The sequence below is a fragment of the Arachis hypogaea genome, chromosome 4, assembly GCF_003086295.3.
Source record: "Arachis hypogaea cultivar Tifrunner chromosome 4, arahy.Tifrunner.gnm2.J5K5, whole genome shotgun sequence".
In the NCBI taxonomy this organism is placed as follows: domain Eukaryota; kingdom Viridiplantae; phylum Streptophyta; class Magnoliopsida; order Fabales; family Fabaceae; genus Arachis; species Arachis hypogaea.
This window is the reverse complement of record NC_092039.1, coordinates 5015062-5036246: the sequence shown is the minus strand read 5'-3', so window position 1 is coordinate 5036246 and position 21185 is coordinate 5015062. Positions and strand designations below refer to the sequence as shown.

General features: G+C 34.3%; 3 protein-coding genes across 3 annotated transcripts; 1 reads left to right on the top strand and 2 right to left on the bottom strand.

Moving 5' to 3' along the window:
• The first annotated feature begins 1398 nt into the window (after positions 1–1398).
• On the top strand, positions 1399–5368 carry LOC112795926 (dihydrolipoyllysine-residue succinyltransferase component of 2-oxoglutarate dehydrogenase complex 1, mitochondrial). Its single transcript, XM_025838142.3, has 14 exons — positions 1399–2065; positions 2148–2216; positions 2594–2654; positions 2776–2803; positions 2938–2996; positions 3096–3170; positions 3272–3327; positions 3417–3461; positions 3544–3834; positions 3949–4043; positions 4156–4246; positions 4324–4434; positions 4562–4756; positions 4955–5368. Exons 1-14 carry the CDS (start codon positions 1904–1906, stop codon positions 5144–5146), a joined length of 1530 nt encoding a protein of 509 aa, XP_025693927.1. The 5' UTR covers positions 1399–1903; the 3' UTR covers positions 5147–5368.
• LOC112795927 (aminomethyltransferase, mitochondrial) lies at positions 5259–8024 on the bottom strand. Its single transcript, XM_025838144.2, has 4 exons — positions 7717–8024; positions 6660–7227; positions 6207–6325; positions 5259–6038 (listed from the first exon to the last, which is right to left on the bottom strand). The coding sequence occupies exons 2-4, from the start codon at positions 7215–7217 to the stop codon at positions 5492–5494; spliced, it is 1224 nt and encodes a 407-aa protein (XP_025693929.1). The 5' UTR covers positions 7218–7227; positions 7717–8024; the 3' UTR covers positions 5259–5491.
• Positions 8025–17810: 9786 nt separating this feature from the next.
• On the bottom strand, positions 17811–21141 carry LOC112795925 (uncharacterized). The gene is made up of 6 exons (XM_025838140.3): positions 20530–21141; positions 20241–20317; positions 20050–20086; positions 19518–19689; positions 19265–19406; positions 17811–18206 (listed from the first exon to the last, which is right to left on the bottom strand). The coding sequence occupies exons 1-6, from the start codon at positions 20786–20788 to the stop codon at positions 17988–17990; spliced, it is 906 nt and encodes a 301-aa protein (XP_025693925.1). The 5' UTR covers positions 20789–21141; the 3' UTR covers positions 17811–17987.
• Positions 21142–21185: the final 44 nt, after the last annotated feature.

Here is a 21185-nt window from a genome sequence, read left to right as displayed (position 1 = left end):
AATTCATCCCCACTCCAGGACTAAACAAGCTAACTAGTTAATGCTACATGTTTAGACTTTAGTCATGACATCAACATCTTTTTGGGAAACACTGTTGTTTTACAAAGCAACTCTTTTTGAAAACAATGTGATTATGTATAGCTTGCAGGCTTAACTTGTGCCTTACTTAGGCAGTAGACATGTTATTGACTTCTTTTGTAATACATTAACAACTCTTTGCTGAGATTAATTTATGCTTTACATATATAATTATATCTGTAAATAATTATGCCATTAACTTGCTTAGGGCAATCACTTTGCTTAATATATCATAATTTAGCTTACAACATTTTTGTTCAAACAGCATTACAACAAAATGGAAATTCGTCCCATACTACATTACATCATTTTTTTCTACCTACTTTTCAGCCAAGTTTGGCAATAACAGAAGCAAAAATTACAGAAACCAATGCAAGAATAACCAAATACAGATTAACATTCTTCTTCCTCTCTAGATGCAACACCTTCTTCTCCAAATCAACCAGTTTCTGTTCCACTACCTTCTTCCCCAGATACACCTTCAGATCATCAACCTCGTTCTCTATAACAAACTTTTCAAGGACTCTTATTGTTGAAACATGGTCATCTAGCCATAAGAAGAACTTGCAGTGACTGGAATTTTTCAGCTGCATGTTCATCATTCCAAAACAAACAAAACATAACTAACTCCCGTATAATCAAACTGACCAAATAAAATCACCAACATACCTTAAAGAATGGACATCCAAAGAACAATCTATTGGGGTTCGTCATCGTCCTCGATTTATACAATATGGCGTACACCCCGCATTTGCACGTCGGAGCAATCTCGTCCTTCTCCTCTGCAGCTTCCACGCATTTCACGGTTGGCGGTAGTGGAACGCGTCGTGTGCTGGATGAAGCTCCGTCGCTACCCATTTAAGACTACACAACACCACCACCCACAAACACTCACAAAAGTTAACAACGGTAATGGTGAACGACTTCCATTTGAACAAATAGGGCAAACATAAAAACGACGGCGTCTTTCCATCCAGGGACCAATTTGTCCTTAACCTCAATCCACCTTTATTACATGTGCACCGTAACGGTGGTCTAGGTCCAACACACGCCAACTCAGCGATACATCACCCCTCTCCGTTACGTCTGGGAGGACATTTTGCACGAAAGGATCTATCCGTCACACGTTTTAAATAGTGAGTGGCGTTTTTGTATTTTTAGATCGTGAGGGACGAATATATCCACGATTTAAAAGCTCAGGACTAATTTGTCATTTTCCCAAAAAAAAAATATTCGTCGCATCAATTCGATTTTTATGTACACCGTACCTATACTGATAATGTCAACCAATGAAAGTGCGTGCCCATGCTGCTCTCACTCAAGGAAGAATGGCAGAAATAATGAAAGTAAAAGCATAAAGTAAAATTACTGGTAAGAACTAAGAACCCTATTCTCATTCATGTTGCTTTTACCATATTTGAACTAAAGAAATCTCGTCACAGGCATTCTCCAATCTTGCACAAACTGTAAAAGTTTCAATCACAAGTGATGGGCAGAACAAGTGACACAAAAACAACTTGCATCTTTTCTTGTTTAAAACTAAATTTAAAATGAATTATATTGAATAAAATCCTAGCACTCAAGTTTTTTATTTTATTTTTAGGTACTAATGTAATTTATCAAATTAAAATATCAGAGAGAATGTCTGTTTTATCTTAAGTTTATTACCATCTTTGTTATCATTATTTTCCTACTTTAGAAATAAAAGATTTTTTTGATGATACAAACTGAAAAGAAAATTAAAAAAAAATGTGGGGACATTCCAGACGCTTCCCATTCTGCACACACAGACAATTTCCAGACACGTAAATTGATAGTTTATTGAATGAATGAAGCCCCATTCATATTCAAAAGGTGTCGTTCATTCTCTCTCTTCTCTGTTCTGTTCTGTTCTGTTCTGTTCTTCACCATTCAAAAAAACATTGTGATCATGTGGCCAACCATCATCAGGCGCAAACTTGCTACTAATGCTTCCTCCACACCCTCGGTAAGCATTTCATTCATTCTCAAATTTCAGCTTCCATGCCTTCATCCTTTTATTTGCTTCCTTCTAATTTGGGAGAGTTCAGGTTTTGAAGCAGGCACTGCAGGGGACTCCTCCTGCTAACTCGCCACGTTATGCCACCATATCAAAAAGGGTACCTACTCTTCGCATTCATTCACATATATAGCTCTAGCTCTAGTTGAATGCATCAACAGTAACTAACCAATCTATGTTTTTATTCTCTAATTAAGTCACAAATCTTATACTAGCTTGGACTAACTTTCCTAAGAGCTTAACTTGTTTAATCTTCATGATGGCATTATATCTGTTACAATGTAGGTTTAATTATGTGAGATGCTGTATTGCTTCTGTTAGTTCTGTATTTGGCTGTATCTCCCGGTTTAAGGCTTGGAGTTTGTTCTTCTTTGCAACTGAGTTTCAAGGATTTCGTGATTTAACTTGAGTTCTGCTTGTTTAAAACTGGATAACTTATTGGTTGCTTGAATTACATGTTTCGATTATTGATCGCAGTTGGTGCTTCTTGGAAGAGGATCAAACATTGTTAACATTGCTGGTCGCCAAGGTTGCCCTGGTAATTACTTAAGTTTCTATTTGCCAGTGTATGCCTAGTTAGGTTTTAATTCTCATGTTAAACAAGTAGTCATTAATACTGCTACTTCATCTGAATTATATTAGCTTACACTTGATGGCAGGTTATCCAGCTCATGTCAAACATATCAGGTCAGTGACATTTTCCTTTCCTCTGGAATATGATTTACTAGCAGTATACATTTTTTTTCTTTCAGTTTTTATGATGCTAAGGCATAAAATGAGTTAATATAAATTAAGATCATGAATACAATTTGTTGTTGCAGGGATGTTCAAGTATCTTTTCCTCTGTCCATGTGGACTAGGCTTTACTCTTCAGAAAATGGTATGGTATCATGCTTTTAAAACTATTGAAGGTGTTCTATTACTTGAAGTTCAATATATTGAGAAATTTTTTTTTTTTTATTTTATTGTTCCCCTGAAGGAGATTTAGCTGATGCTGTTGTGCCCTTTATGGGTGAATCCATTAGTGATGGCACTCTTGCAAAATTCTTGAAGAGTAAGCTATCTACTACCAAGTGATCTGGATTGGCAGATTTTGTTCTTATACATGAAATTTCTTATGTTGCTTGTGTTAATGATTTTACAAAATGGGAGCAGAGCCTGGTGATCGCGTCGAAGTTGATGAGCCAATTGCACAAATAGAAACAGATAAGGTACTTAGGAAAATGACTTTGCATTCAGAGGACTATGTTTTAACCAAATTCGGGTATGAAATTCTTATTTCTTTGTGTGACACATGTAGGTGACCATTGATGTGAATAGTCCTGAGGCTGGCATAATACAGAAGGTATTAAATCTGATTAATTAAAGTACTATACCTTTAGAAGTTATGGTTATGTCTTTGACTTTGTTTGTTGACTTGTCCCTAGCTTGTTGCCAAAGAAGGCGATGTTGTTCAACCCGGTATCAAGATAGCTGTAATTTCAAAATCTGGTGAAGGTGTTGCTCATGTAGCCTCATCTGAAAAAGTAACTAGCAAGCCACCTCCTGAGTCATCTCCGGCAGAAAAGAAAACTGTTACTGAGGAACTTCCCAAGGCTAAGCCCTCTTCTCCCAAAGCCTCATCTCGTCCATCATCCGCGACAGATGCACAGGCAGCACAGCCTTCTAAATCCTCAGTGAAGGAACCTCAACTTCCCCCCAAGGAAAGGGAAAGAAGAGTAAGTGTTACTGTCATCTAACTGTTGCTTATTTACCTGTTGAAAGATCTATTTAAGATGACTGATTTGTAATTTGTCACATGTTGCTTGTGTTTTCAAACTGTAAAATCTCAGATTCCTATGACAAGACTCAGGAAACGTGTGGCGACGCGCTTGAAGGATGCACAGAACACTTTTGCCATGCTGACAACGTTTAATGAAGTTGATATGTAAGTTGTTTGTTATTGAGTTACTAAATCTATGCTTTGGTTTTGTCCATGGTGCCCTCTGGTTTTGAATTGTATCTTTAACTTCTGCTGCTTCGAATATTCACTGGTTCAGGACTAATTTGATGAAGCTTCGTGCTGACTACAAGGATGCCTTTTTCGAGAGACATGGTGTGAAGTTAGGACTTATGTCTGGATTTGTTAAGGTACCTTAGATATGCCAATATTGCAATGTGTTTCCAGCACCTTGATGGTGTTTATTTAGTGACTCTTCTCATGTCAGGCTGCTGTTAGTGCACTCCAGCACCAACCAGTTATCAACGGTGTAATTGATGGAGATGACATCATCTATAGAGATTATATTGACATTAGTATTGCAGTTGGTACATCAAAGGTGTGTATCTTATCTCTATAATCTATATATAACTATTTCAGATCATATTTATTCTTGAAAATATTTTGATCTTTTTCTTTGCTGATGCCTGTGATATCTGATTCACTCTTATGGGGTTTTGTTTCAGGGTCTTGTTGTTCCGGTATTACGCGATGCTGATAAATTGAATTTTGCTGACATTGAGAAGCAAATCAACATGCTTGCAAAGAAGGCAAACGATGGTACCATATCAATTGATGAAATGGCTGGAGGTACATTCACCATATCAAATGGTGGCGTTTATGGAAGCCTTCTAAGTACCCCAATCATTAACCCCCCTCAGGTGAGTTCCATAGATCCGTTATAATTATATCACCAAAAGGACTGGAAGAATTTTAACTAATGGTTATTCAAATATTCATACTATGCCAGCCACATGATTGCTCAACTCACCTATCATTTTTCATGCTTCATTTGACTCTATGGATCTATTGTATCAGTAAACATACTAATTCTTTTTCTAATATCTTAATGGTGGCAGTCAGCAATCCTTGGTATGCACTCTATAGTGAACCGCCCAATGGTTGTTGGGGGTGAGGTAGTTCCAAGACCAATGATGTACATTGCACTTACATATGATCATCGACTGATCGATGGAAGAGAGGCCGTCTTTTTCTTGCGCCGCATCAAAGATGTTGTGGAGGATCCTCGAAGATTGTTGATTGATGTATGAAAAGCCCCTAGAAGAAACATTTTCTGTGATAATGATCTCTATTGTTAATTTGCATAAAGTGTATCAGGGGCAATGTGCCATCCTGGATTTGCATAAAAGTTTAAAGTTGGTGTGGCCTCACAAAAGTAGAATTATTTTATATGAACAATGTGTGCAACTGCAAGATAACAGGTTGAATTCAACTATCATACATGTTTTAAATGAAAGAGTCATCAAAGCAAATCAATCATTCTCCTTGTACTTGATATGAGTAGGGATAGTGTCATAAAAGTTGAACATTCAGATTAAGGAAAAACTGGTCAAGAGGGTATGTGGAATGAAATGTTCAAAGTGATCCAAGGTTAATTAGGAGGGCTTGTAGTATTTGGTTGGTACAAAAGGCATTTTTGTAACAACCCCTTCATTGGCTTTCCCTCGGATAATGATCTTTACTTTGGTTCCTGCCTTGTGCAATCCTGATTTCACATATCCCATCGCTATGTTCTTCTTAAGGCAAGGGCTGAATCCACCACTGGTGATTTCTCCGATGTTGTTGCCACCTTCATCTTGAATCTCGCTGTGGCTTCTAGGAGGTGGTCCAGTAGAAAAGAAACCAACACGTCTGATCTTAGGACCTTCCTCAAGCTGTTTCAGTATAAACTGAGCTCCAAGAAAACCACCCTCAGCTCTTCTTCTCTTACCAATAGCCCATGTGAGTCCTGCCTCAACAGGTGTAATGTGTTGCTCCATGTCGTTACCATACAGACATAATCCGGCTTCAAGTCGCAGACTGTCTCGAGCACCCAATCCGGTCAGTCTTATTTTCCCTTCGGATTTTTCCAGGATTGCCTTGGCAAGATCGACTGCGTTCTCTGACGGAACTGAGATCTCAAAACCATCTTCCCCAGTATACCTGAAAGTCTCAGTGATATTATGCAAAGTACACCAATGGCTAACAAGAAAAACTGAATTATGAGACAGAATTTGACATTGATGTAGCAGAAGTGAAATGAGAGAGAATTTCAAAGAGCATTACTATGGTAAATTTCAAATTTTAGAGAGAAATCACAAGAAAGCATACCCTGTGCGGGTGAGAAAACACTGTGAGCCATTGATGTCTATCACAGTGAACATCCCAAAGTACAGCTTGCTCAAATCCTCTTTTGTCAGATGTTGAAGAACAGGAGCAGCAAGAGGACCCTGTTGCAGAAAATTAGGATACTTAGTTTTTCCCCGGGAATAGAGGTTCATAAGTCCAATTTAGCAGTCAACTTCAAACTTCAAAAATCACCTAAACAATTTAGTAGTCCAATTCCACTATATACATGACATATGAGTTACTCTATCAAATATCCAGAGTGCAGGTGATATTTACTGCCACCCCAAAGGTTGCCATTAAGTTCTAGATCTTATCAAACAAAATACAGAAACTGCTAAAAAAGGAAATTCAAAACAAGAAAATAAACCTAAAACACAGCAAGTTCAAAGTGTGTTAAGACACATGAAGCAAATGTACAAGAGTGTGACAAATGACCTGCAGAGCAAGTAGGGATCTCTCATCATGGATGTGCCACGACACATCACCACCTTTGGCCTTGAATGCCTTCATATGCTCCTCAATATGAGCCAGATCCTTATCTCTACAGCCAGCATTCACAACCAAGTATATGTGATCATCCTTCACCTTGGTAATCACCGAGTCGTCGATCGCCCCTCCTTTCTCATTTGTAAAAACAGTCAAAGATCCAGTTCCCGGGGCAAGCCCAGCAACATCAGCAATGACAAGCTTTTCAAGGAATGGAACACAGTCCTTTCCCTTCAGGCTTAGCCCACACATATGGGAAACATCGAAAAGGCTGCCATTCTCTCTACAGTTTATTGTTGAGTCCATGATTGAATCCTTGTATTGGATTGGCATGCTCCATCCAGCAAATGGCACCATCTTCCCACTATTAGCGATATGGAAATCATACAGAACTGTCTTTTTCAGCTCAGCTTCAGAGGCGAAAAATCGACGAGCAACAGCCTTCTTATCACCATGGCCAAGTCGGCGGGTGATTGATTGCCCAAGCTGCCACAATCCCCCCCTCATTTTCTGTTATCTGAGACATAAAAGAATTTCATGTCATTGATAAGGAATCGTGTGAATTCAAGTATAGTACATTGCTCATTAATTTACTCTCCCAGCTCATAAACAAACAACTAGATGCTAATTCATTGAGATATGAGACAGTTCAAGAACTGATCAAAACGCTGCAGGCAGAAACAAATATGATGCTAAATAGCCACTGCCCAGTTGCCAGATTCCTAAAAAGGTGAAACCTTTGAGAACAATTCGAGTTCTTATCCTCAACCAGAAGTGATACGGAGAACTCAGAAATGGAATCAACATCAATGCAAGGCGGCAAGTGACGCATCACACATGCCAAGGGGAATCATGAGATTAAAAGAAACAAATCCATAACCGGGAAAAATTGAATCTTATCAAATGTATAGATCTAAGCTTCAAATCATAGATTGAGAATCAGCAGAATAATCGATGACAAAAATGTAACATTGAGAAAGTAACAGAAAACGTTGAAAGAACTTACAGAGTTGGTTATGTTGGGTGTCCGGAACAAAGTTATAGGAGCAGTGGCAATGGCACAAGATAGAAGGGTGTCATGAGAATGAAATAGATAACCTTTTTCTCTATATATATGTTATATGTGTATGAAATTAAAAACTTTGCTTATCCTGGTGGACCTGTATATATCATTTTGAATAAAATACTAAAAATATTGTGTTGGGGGGTGTGGGGGTTGGTGGCTGAGACTGAGAGTGTTCAGATTGGGATACCCCATCGTTAGTGAGTGGTAGGAACACTACCGAAAGGGGTAACCTTGTCTTCTCCTATCCTATCTATTTTGCACTTCATGCTTTCTCTCTATCCTACGCTGCTGCATCCCAACCCCATCTTCAACTAATCTTAGCCGTTCATTTTGCCCCACCTACTTTAGGAGATCATCCTTAGCTTAGATCTACTATTTCAGATAGAAAAATGTCAGGTATAAAAATTTATTATTTTTTATTATTATTTAATTATAGAAAAGTCTAGGGGCTAACAATTTTATTGAATTTTGGCCAGTATATAATCAACAAAGAAATGTGAGTCATTGAATGAAATCTTACAACAATCTTACATCATCAAATCATCATTGATGACTAGTTGATAGCTAACAATCACAAAAATTATTGACCCCTAACATTGCTCTTTAATTATTAATTTTAATAATATATTTTATCTTATATTTTTAAATATTAATAACTAATTAATAGTTAAAATAATAAAATTTAATAGCCATTTAGCATTTTGTTTCGTAATTTCTACAAAGACAAATTATTATTAGTTATATAATATATTCTTCATCCTTCCTCTTTTTATTTTTAATATGGGCGAGCAACGTGTATTTTACGTTGTTATGACTTATGAGTGAGGATGTATTGCGAAATTGTAAAAAATAAAAAAGAAGAAATCAAAAGTTTAGATTTGGGTATTAAAATTTGTGGGTTAAATTTTAGAGTTAGATTTGTTTTATAAATTTTTTATTTTTTTAAATAAAATATTTTATTCTCAAAATTGTGATTATGTATTTTTTATTTTTAAAATAAGAAATTTAACTCTCTGAATTATGAACTTGAATTTTTTAAAATTTTAAAATACACAAATTTGACACATTGACTTTATTCTCTTCTCTCCTTAATAAATCTCACCGTTTGATTTGTTTAATAATAATTTAAAAAAATCATATTAAAAAGAAACCGGAACCTTTTTTATAAAAAAGTACATCACACACCAATTTTTTACATAGAAATTATTTAAATATCAATAATTTTCTTTTTTATTTTTTGCTAAAGTCATAAATAGTGAATCAGTTTAAAATTTCGAAGAAACATTTTATTTTTATTGTTATTATTTTACAATATTCCCACTATCATATATATATTTTTTTTGTATTATTTAATGCCATAATAACATAATTTACAACCACATTGATATCCTGCCCGATGTGTAGTTCACGTACTAATTTTATTTATGAGCGGAGAATCCTTTACAAGCTACTAGTAGGAAAGAAGGAAATTCTCAGCATCCAAGCTAATAGTAGTCGATTTAACCTGTCATTTTTTTCGGATTAATCGGGCTCAGACTGTTTAACCCAAAATTTAAATAAACTTAATTTTAGAGACAAAATTCACCCATTTAAATAAATAAACAAATTGACCCGATAGATTTAGTCCATTTTAAATCGCTAATTCTTTCTATCTATAATTTCATTAATTTGTGACTTTAGGCTGATTATATTTTGTAGAAAGCTAAGCTTAACAAGAGATGATGACAACTGTTTTCTTTATAAGTTTTTTGGGGGTCTGGATCAGCAGTTGAGCACACAAGTTTTCTGTTTTTGGACGGAGATCAGAGGATTAGTTCAGAAAGCAGATGGGGCTTCTATTTGTTAAAATTTGAGCTTCAGCATGCAGCATATTCCCACCAAAATTATAAGGAACTCATCATGGATACCACCACAATAAGAGTGGGTCAAACTTAACACCAATGGCGCCGCACAGGAATGGACAAGCAAAGCAGGCTGCGGCGGACTATTGAGATCGAGTAAGGGAGAATGGATTGGAGGCTTTCGTGCGAATTTGGGAATGTGCAATGCGGATGCGGTCCAAACGGAGCTGCAAGGGATTCTACATGGTCTGAGAATGGCTACTAACTTGAAAATGCGAAGAGTGGTTGTTGAAGTTGATGCAATGAAGGTTTATGAGATGTTGAAAGATCACACTAAAATAACCACTTGTCATAATCAAGTTTTAAGAGAAATCCTGACTTTGATTAGGAGGCCATAGGAGATCTCCTTCAATCACGTGGGAAGAGAAACAAATAAATGCGTCCATTGGTTAGCTCAAACCAGCATTAAGTATAAGAAAGTTTTTTTTTTTTGGTATAAAATAGGGGCCAAGCCCAAGGAACAAAAAACACTAACTATAACATAACTCTATAGAACGGGTTACAAAATTTCCATTCAAATCTTCCGTTAGAAGTGGAATAAGCTCTTCAGGAGGAAGATCCATGAAGCAAAACTCTTCATTATCCACATTAGACCTTGCTAACCGATCAGCACAGCGATTAGCCTCGCGATAGATAAGTTTGAATTCCAATTTCCATGGCCTTTTCTTCATCTCTCTTATCTCTCTAATCACGATATTCCTATTGCAAGTTTGAACTTCTTCTATACACTGGAATGCTATCTTTTAAGTATAAGAAAGTTTTTTGCTTCTTAGATTCTTCCCCCTTTAAACTTCTTCCGTTATTGAGTGATGATGCTAATGGGGTCACCTTGCCCCAAAATCATTAAGTAATATTTTGTTTTTGTTCTCTTGGGCTTAGGCCCCATTATCATACCAAAAAAAAAAAAAGAAATCATGAGGCAGCAAATCAGACTACTTTGGTTCTACAAATCTGCATGCATGATGAAGGTTAATGCATATATAAGACGAGCAATGCTAGGGACCAGCAGTTTTATTGAATTTTGGCCAGCATGTAACCAGCAGAGAAAAGTGAGCCATTGGATGAAATCTCACACCAATCTCACACCATCAAATCATTATTGATGGCTAACAATCACAAAAATTGCTGGCCCATAGACTTTTCCATATAAGATTACGTTTAGTAGGAGCATGTACCTCATTGCAATTAGATAAAGCAAAAGAAGCAGCAGAGTCTTAAGAGTAGGAATTTTGGAATAACCGAATAACAAATAGTAATTTATTACAATATGTGATGTGTGAAGAGATAAATGACAATTAAGGGCCATGATTGGTAACACGTACTTGATTGCTTCCAATGCCAAAACCAAAACCCATCCCCATCCCCATTCCAATACCCATTCCCATCCCATTACCGTTATTATGACCATTTCCCCCGCCAAGTCCATAACCGCCACCTTCACCATCACCATTTCCTCCTCCCATCACACCCATGCCTGCCCCTGCACCATAACCGCTACCATGACCTTGCCCTCCATTGTCACTTCCTTCACCACCACCACCACCACCGCCACCTCCTCCTCCTCCTACTCCTCCCATGCTGGTTACTCCTGCACCTGCGCCCGCGCCATAACCACTACCGTGACCTTGTCCTCCATTGCCACCACCTTCACCACCACCACCTCCTCCTCCTGCACCTCCTCCCATGCCGCCTATCCCTCCGCCTGCACCTGCACCAAAACCACTTCCTTGACCTTGGCCTCCATTGCTGCCACCTCCTCCACCCTCACCTCCACCTCCACCACCACCTCCACCTCCTCCAATGCCGCCCATTCCTCCACCAGCACCATAGCCACTGCCGTGACCTTGTCCACCGTTAGCACCACTCCCACTCCCACCACCTTCTCCACCTCCTCCTCCTCCTCCCCCACCACTGCTTCCTCCATTTCCCCCACCTACTCCAAAACCACTACCTTCACCTCTCCCTCTCCCTCCACCTCCACCTCCTCCACTGCCACCACCACCTCCTCCTCCTCCACCAAGACTTCCAATGCCTCCCCCTGCACCAAAACCGCTCCCATGACCAAACCCTTCGCCACTCCCGTCAACTCCTCCTCTTCCTCCTCCTCCTCCTCCTCCTCCTCCTCCTCCTCCAACGAAGCTCCCACACCCCCTCCAACTTCTATACGCACAGTTATTATCATCATCACCATACCTCCACCGACTAGGATCAGCAAAACCGCCACCATCCACATAACTCCCATGACCAATGCCACTCAAAGCACAAAGCGTGCTCAAAAGAACCAAACCCAAGTACAAACACTTATCATTTACACCCATCTTCGATTCTCTCAAATCTTAATTTGCATTCACAATTCACAAGCAGAGAATATAATTCAAGTGCTTTTCGTTTTGTTGCTTGCATTGCATTCTGCTTCTCTTTATATAGCATGTGACATCCGCTAAAACAACTCCCAAACCTCATAATTGAGCCTGAAAAGTGAAGTGGATCACTGTCTCACTCACTAGACAGAATTCAACTACCAAGCCTACTAGAAAAGGTTCAGCAAGTTTCTAAATTGGTCAACCATGGCCGACACCAAATATTACAATAATTTACCTGAATTATATCACACCTATGTATATTATCATTAATTTCTCGCTACTCTAATACAAATCCAACAATATAGCTTCATATCTTGCATTTTAATACTAATTATCTCGAGCTTGCTGGGCAAACAGCGCGCTATAATATTACATATTATGTGTAGTGGAGTAGGTATAATACCCTTATTTTGAGAGATATTAAATCAGATTTAATTAGTACTTTAATGATACATACATACATAATTGGCACTACATAAGTACATATGCATGTGTCAATCACTAATTAGCTTATTCCTTTGATTCTAGAATGTAATTAACTGCTTCTAATCTAATCTTCCCTCTTATCTTTAATTATTGCAAACTAATGAATATATTATCATAATACTATTTTTTTAATTATATCTCTAATAGCAATAATCATCGATTAGTTGGCCATATAAGCAAAATGAATGCCAAATCGGCCAAGTGATTGCCATGTGACCAGTAACCAATCAATTCTCGAGTTTTGGCTGCTTAACTTTCTTCTTTGTAGTGCCAAAGTTTATTATTTGATTTATAATCGTCATTACATATTCCTGTATAAAAACCAATATTTTTTATTGTCTTCCCTTCCATTATTGTTGCATTTTCGGATAATTTTCACACTCTATAATTTATTTCTTTTTTTCTAAACATGAATTCATATAAATAAATTGTTAAAAGTGTAATAATGAAAGGCTTTTCTGTTTGGTTTTGCAATGGCTTAGCTTGAACACTTGAAATAATTGTGCCTAACGAACTACAAGCAAATCCCACTTGTAGGACTACTGCAATTTCATCATTGATACCAAAAGTTTAAGACAGCTTGGCTTGTTGGTTTGATCGATAGTGGCAATCTACCAACAAGCACCAAATCTTTTGATAAATCTTTATATATCTTTGCATTAATTAAACAAAGAAAAAGTACTTATTATTCCTAATATTTATTGTATACCACTTTAATCAAGCATGTGATGAATCGTTGCTATTTTAAATTTTGTCAATAAAATTTTCAGTATTGTAGTCAATGTCATACAAAATATATATATAGACACTATATATAGAGAAAATCATTTCGTTTCAATAATAGTTAGTTTTAATTTCTTTAGTTTAATATGTACCAATTCATAACTATTGTCAGTATAATTTTTAGGCGTCTGCATGGAAACCTCACTATATAATTTTCTTCCCGAAATCAAGCAAAACAAAAGTCAAACATTTCCTGGTAAAGAATTAAAAGAATAATAAAGACTTCAAGAGACCTGATTAATTGTTTATTTGGAGAGCAGATTGAAGTATCTGCATATGGAGTGTATATAGCTCTTATCATGTGTCTCAAGATCATTGTGTTTTATGCAAATGCTTCCTAGTGTTCTAAAATTTGACGCATTTTAATTAAAAAAGCTAAAAGAGTATGTATTATGTACAAAGTTTTTTAATCTCCAAAAAAAAAAAAAATCAATTAGGAGCAGCATATGTAACATTTTTAAAAGCTGTTTCAGGTTAATGATCCTTCAAAGATCTTACTTATAATGGTAAGAGAATATTGTTTATCAAATTCTTCTGAATTTTTTTATGATAGATAAATCTTAATGAATTTATAATAAGATATCTATGAGCAATTAAATTAACGTCCAGCTACTCCCACTTCTGCTTCTGATCAATTTTATAAAATTTTCTTCCAGGTGTAAGGATATATATATAAACCCATATGATAATCAACGGAAAAAAATATTTGTATACGCATACATATTGGTGTCACTAATTTTAAAAAAAAAAATTAAGTGATTAATTTATTTGATCGATTAGTTTTATCTGACAGCTATTCTCAACTTATGACAAATTTTAATTGGATCTTTCTTTTATCCTTCAATAACAGTGTTTATCATTAGTCATTTAGTATTGTTTTCAATTTTTTTGTCCCAAAAAAAGTATTGTTTTCAATATTTTTAGTGTAAAAAGAAATTAATATTACCTGAAATATAAGATAAATATATAAAAATATTAATTATTTATTATTTCTCTTTTATAATATGAAACTTATATATGTTTTCACCCGAAATAATATATATTCCAGGACATAATTCAATATAATGAGGTTCTATATGTATATCTCCTTCACACGCGGTATAAGTGATTAAGTGCCGTTTCACTCTTTCAACTACCCAAGGCGGGAGTAGTAAATAATAAAAGAAAAAAAATAAATTTTTAATTTTTAATTTATAGGTATTTTTTTAAAAATTAAAAAAATATATAAATTATTGATTTTATTAAAATTTAGACACTGCGATCTTTTTATTTATATTCAATAAAAAAATTAAACGTGATTTATGTTGAACTGATCTAATTGATATACAAATATAAATGTAAGAAAAATTTTTAAAATAGAATAAATTAAACTCAGAAATCAATATATTCAAATTTTAAAAAATAAAAAATTTAAATATATTTTTAAATTTTTAAAAATTTAAATATTTACGAGTAAAAAAATCAAGGATTTATTTATTATTTTGTATAATAAAATAACAAGTCGGTAATGAGATTTGTACATGTGACTAGACTCTTGAGAGAAAAACATATACTATAAAAAGATATAATTAACTAGTTGATGCGAATGCAATTTTCATTATTTTTTGGTGATTATTTTAAGTAAACTTTCAAATTATTAGTTTATGCTGTTGAAAATGTTTAGACAAATTAAATATGTTAGTATTTGAAAAAAAAATTGATTAGTCGATCTTATGTTCTCTAATTACGATAATTAAATATATGTGATGCAATCAATTTGAATTGATGAAGTAATTAATTTTATTCGTTATTTAAGTGAATGTCAAAAGATTTAAATTTTATATTATATATACATTAATTTATTGATTAATAATAAATTTTTAAATAAAATTTTAATTTGTGATAATTAATTTTTTATTTGTTAAATTATAAAATATCGTATATATATATATATATATATATATATATATATATATATAATATGTGTGTGTGTGTTTTTTTTTTTAATTACCAATTTAATATATATATAATATGTGTGTGTGTTTTTTTTTTTCAATTACCAATTTAGCATGACCTCATTTCATGTGCCACTTTCTAAATAGTGCACTACTATTTTCGAATATTAGAATTGGGTGAAATATATATTAATTTGTGAGTTTTCCAACTTATGCAAACTAAGGTGTCAGTGCCACATGAAATGCAAGGAGATGAGGTTGTTAGGAAAGTTCCAGTAGTCTTCCATTTTTATCTTGATATTAGACCGCCTTAGCAATTGCAAGTGGAGTTAAGATTTAAGAATAATGAGAATAATGTCCTCTAATCTCTAATTAATTAATTATCATAAGGGGTTGCGGATGAATGATGATGCTCAAATTTTGCAATTATCAATAACTATGGGATTGGTTAGTTTTCGTAAGTGATGAGCGTACCAATGTGTTCTAAAGCAGACGGGTTAAGGCCATTTTATGTTTACATTCATGAAGAGTTGAAGACAATTTTGCCATTTTGGTATATTTCATAAATTTACATTTTATATTTGACTTTTTTTTCATTCTATTTCTTCACCGTATGTAAACAAGCCAAGGGATTGCATCAAAATTTTAACTACTTTTTACATTTCTTTTCATTTTTCTAGTTTTTACCTCCTCATTTATAGGATACTTTTTTCTTATTGTATTAGTTTTTTTTTTCCCCTTAAAGGCAAAGAGTTTATTTCCTAACAACCTCTAGGATGTATTTTTTTATGGAAAAGTATAGAAAGCCAATAGTCTAAGCGTACAATGTGTATAATGGAAGTTTAGGAAGTATTAGAGATATGACCATTAGTGTTACATTGTCCTGTCAGGTTACGCTTTTGGGATGAGTGGGTTTATGACATGGTTATTCTGGATAGTGTGGATGATGTTCATTTTATTTATGGACCAAAGATTTAATCCATTGTACACATTATACACTTAGGTCATTAGCTCTCTAGCACTATCCTTTTTTTATTTTTTGTTTTTACACTATCTCTCAAATCTTCCTCACAGATCTAAATTCTATTTATTAAAATTTATTGTTAGCTAATAAATTATTACATACATAAAATAAAAAAAAAATTCACATTTGTTTAAGTGAATTAATAAATTAATTATTAGATATTTATTTCTTTGGTTCATTAACATTGTTGAGATTAATATATAACAATAAAAATAATAAAAAGTTTAATTTTAAAGTATCAATAGTCCTAATAAAAATTGAATAAAATACAGATAATTAAGCATTATATTACTATTGATTTTTTTTATTTTTATTTCATTGACTATAATAATTAAATAGAAAGTAAATTCAAATAAAATAAAATAAAATAAAATGCACAACAATAATAAAACTAATAATTTTGTTGAAATTTTTATTATTTAATTATGATAATAAAAGTATAGATTTATTTCTAAATGTTAACAACATCTGTCCCTACATAATTTATTATCAAAGACTCTAAATAAATTTAGATCTCTTTAAAAAGGATTCGAATCTTCTCAAGTTTGTATTATCACCTTAATAAATATTACTACTTTAGAAGATTTTTTTTCCTTTGAAAATTATAAGCACAAAACATTAAGAAACAAAAAAAAAAGAGAAAAAAAGCCCACAAAAAAAGAAGAAAGAAATTGTATGTAGCGTGGAGTTTCCAAGTCATGGTCGCAGCCCATTGACAACGTGTCCACCAATGCCCCCACCAAAACCACTGCCTAATCCGCCACCAAACCCTCCTATTCCACCACCGTATCCAGCACCACCACCACCGTATCCAGCACCACCACCACCACCACCATATCCAGCACCACCGCCGCCGCCACCATAGCCTCCATTATTATTTCCACCTCCATTGCCGCCACCATATCCACCTCCTATGATGACACCACCACCACCACCACCAGAACCGCCTCCAAATCCTCCAGCGCCTCCCATTCCGGCACCAGAACCACCGGCGTATCCGCCACCGTAGGCCTGCAAGAGGCGATATGGCCTCTGGTGGGGAGATCCATGAGTAGTAGCCTGCAAGAGTGTGGTACATGATGTTATTGTAGCAATAAAAGCTACCAAAAGCAACTTGGAAATCATGATTACCATACTCATCAATTAACTACTAATTAATCACTAATCAGATGTTTGCTCGCTCTTCAACTCCTAATCTCCTATCTATGTATATATAATAGCACAACACTCAGAATTCAGGAGCCACTGGCTATGTATGTTCGTTATGCCTTCAATTTTGCCGTTGTCCCACGTTAATTGCATGTCATCCATCTTCGATACCAATACCTACATTTTCATACATGCCACCACTACATACGATCTGAATGTAATCAGGTTTGCAAAATCAAAATCCAAACTAATTTGATAGTCCAATATTTATTATTTACTTAAAAAAATAAAAATATATAATTTTCCTCACAATTTTTTCACAAATGTTTCATGTTTTATTTTCCAAATTGACCGTAGCTATTACATCCCAATATATAATTTAGATCAGACGAAATAATGAAGCAGCTAGCAAATATAGTTAATTACTAATAAAATACTAGTTAAGTCCATCACATTACTGCATATATAGTGCGACATATACTCTAGTTGCAGCAGAAGGGGGAACAGATGAGAATTCAGAAAGGTAACATTAATGTATATTAATTTGTTCTGGGGTGGCCCCTCATGGGGCCTATGGCATATGATGATGATGTGATAAAGAAAGCTTGAGCTCAAGGGAGATATCATTCCTAACTGGACTCATCATCTGTGACAGAGACGCCATGTTGTTTTTTCCTTCATCACACACTCTCACTCTCTTTCCTTTCTCGCTTCTATCTTCGAATCTGCTACTTGTACCAATCTCTTCTGATGATGACACCTTTCTACCCCCACCATCCTTATTGTTCCCCTGAAAAATATTTTATATATATAACATCAAATCATATATTTTTACAAGGAACTCTATCAACGAACAATGATTTTATATATATTCAATATATGCGTATCTTATTTATAGCAAACTTATAGGCAGTAATCATAATAATAATTATTAAACTTTATGAGAATTAATCAGAGTTTTACAAGTTAATTTTTTAATAGAAGTAATTTTCTATTTGAGTTTATATTTCTTGTTTGTCTAATTAATAATGAGTTGACTTTAATCATTATGTGCCATTAGAGGATGGTTTAAGGAATGAGTGAACAAAGAAACACTTTTACCTTCTTCTGGTAAACACTTTTGCAATTAATACTACGGTAATAGTTGTTTATTGTAAGAAATAAATCATTATTATTATCTATCGAAACAAGTATTATCCTTTTATGAAAATAACGTGACTACTAAAAAATTAGCGGCGCCTTATTTTATTTTTAGAGACAATAAAAATAGATGTTAACATATTCATCGATAATTATATATTAATTTTCTTACGTTTTGTTATTAATAAATTTTAGTGATAATTATATAATTGTCGGTAAGTGAGACTCGAATATAAAATCTCTAGGTGAAGAAGACAAAACTATGTCATTTAACTTATAACTCGTTGGTTCGATAAAAATCTTTTTAATAACAAAGTATATAATTATCATTATAATATATAATAATAATAGTAAATAATATAATTGAGATGAGTTTTTTTTCTAAAAATTTAAACCGATAAAAAGAGGTAGACAGTTACATGAATGCTTATATATTTAACATAATATATAATTTATTATATTAAATAATAATAAAATTCTAAATTTTTATATCATAAAAGTTTTGATACTAAATTATAATTTTTTAAATTTAAATTAATAGAAAAAAATGCATGAATAATTATATGTATATTTTATTTTGTGACATTACGCATGCATTTAAAATTTGAAGGAGTTGTGTAAAAGAAAACTAATTAAAAAGCTGAATTTTCTTCCAAAATCATTATTGTAGATGAAAAACTGAGGAGTAGGAGGAGAAGGGATTATTACTTGGGCAGTGTGGGGTGTGAGAATATCTCGGAAAATGATGTAAGTGTGAGTCTTCTGTTCATCATTCTCCTTACAAACTATAGTAGACTGCTTACTCCCTAGCTTTGCATAATTCTGAGACTCTTGCTGCTGCTGCTCATTCCTGTTTGCATAACATATTGCTAAACTTGTAACGAAATTATATATTGTTCAACTTTATTTTTAATTTTAGGGCCAGATGTGAATTAAAAAATATTCCTAAAATTAGAAATACCAAAGATCTTGGAGTCTGGTGCGAGCAAATTCTTCGGTATAATAACTAATTCCATAGCTCCCTTGCAGAAGACTCTGTTGACCGGTCCACCTTAATGGTTTAATGCTTGGTGACGACAATGAAGAAAGCAGCAGCAATTCTTTTGATGCCGTTATTTTCTTCTTCCTTTCGGCTGTTAATTAATTAATTGAATCATGTATATTAGTTAAGATAATTAATAATTCATTTAGCAAAATTTTTCCAGGACTAATAAAATTTGGAAGATGTGGAAGAATTGAAGAAAGAATAATAGAATATTTTTTACGTAACGTAGGTTTGATTTTCTTTGGTGACGGAAAAGGGGAATCAAAATAATTATCGGTTATGGTGACGCCACTATATATACCTCTGCTTATGATAAATATATGTAATTTCCTGAATTGTACCAAACAATATGTCTAATGCCCTATACGGCTAGTTATTTTCTTGAATTAGAGATCTCTATTAATTAACTCACTCATGGCATGCCACAGTAGTAGTGCGATTTATATACCTTGTTTCATCTCTTCCTGCTTCACGCTCCTGTACATCTGTCAATACATACAGATTCAATTTACTTCTAACTTCAAATTAACTATTTATGCATGTTGCATAACTAAATTCAAATAAATGTTATTCGTTATACTAGTGACAGACTTTAATAGCTGATTTTAGTGTACGCCTAAAATAATGGAAGATACCTACCTGTAGGTGGCTTTTAACATGAGATATGGTAACCCCCTTAACATTCATTAGCTGCATAACCATCTTTGGCGTCGCCCCTGCGTATAATATAAGTAATTTAATTCGTTACCAGAAAATCAGTAGAAGGAATTAATTAATTAATTAAGAGCAAAGGAAGAATGGAATGATAATAATAATAATAATAATAATAATAATGTTGACATCATCATGTATGTACAGAGCCGTGTTTTGATATCTATCTCAAAACAGGATTACAGAAAGAAATAATCATGAAGATGAGAGCGCTTACTATCAACTCCTCCAAGCCGTTGGATTGCATGCAGGAAGCAACGGTGGAGATCTGGTGTCCAACAAATTCGAGGCATTCTGGATCTGACATAAGGCCTAACCATTGGTGCCTTCAAGCTTAGAGCTGTTGACAAAGGCTCACCACTGCTAGCTAGAGAGAAAGAAGCACAAGAAGAAGAAGAAGATGATGATGACGCTGACATACTTGTAGTTGGTGAACTTTTGACGATTATGAGAACGCGCTCGTCTTCACTCTTCATTGAACACTACTAATTCAAGTACAATAAATGTTTGCTTTTGTTTTGTTTCTTTCTTTAGCTTCTCTCTTTCCTAATGAAGGAGGTGTTGGAGAGAGAGTTAGTAATAGGAGGGAGAGAGAATTGAAGAAAGTGTGAATGTCTTATGAAGAAACAAGAGATAATAAATACTAAGCCAGACCCTACTCTTCCTCGAAGCCCTTGTCTTTTAGCGCTGCTTTTGTGTTACCCTCTGATCTCTATACAAGCCTCAGTTTTCGGTCCTAAACACTTTCGATGGATAAAAGGAAAACAAAATAGGAATTTCAGACACCCAAACTCAGAGATACCCAGTTTTTTCAAATATATATTATTGTACTTTCTATTGCTGAGATCACGTTATTATCTTTAAATTTTAGAG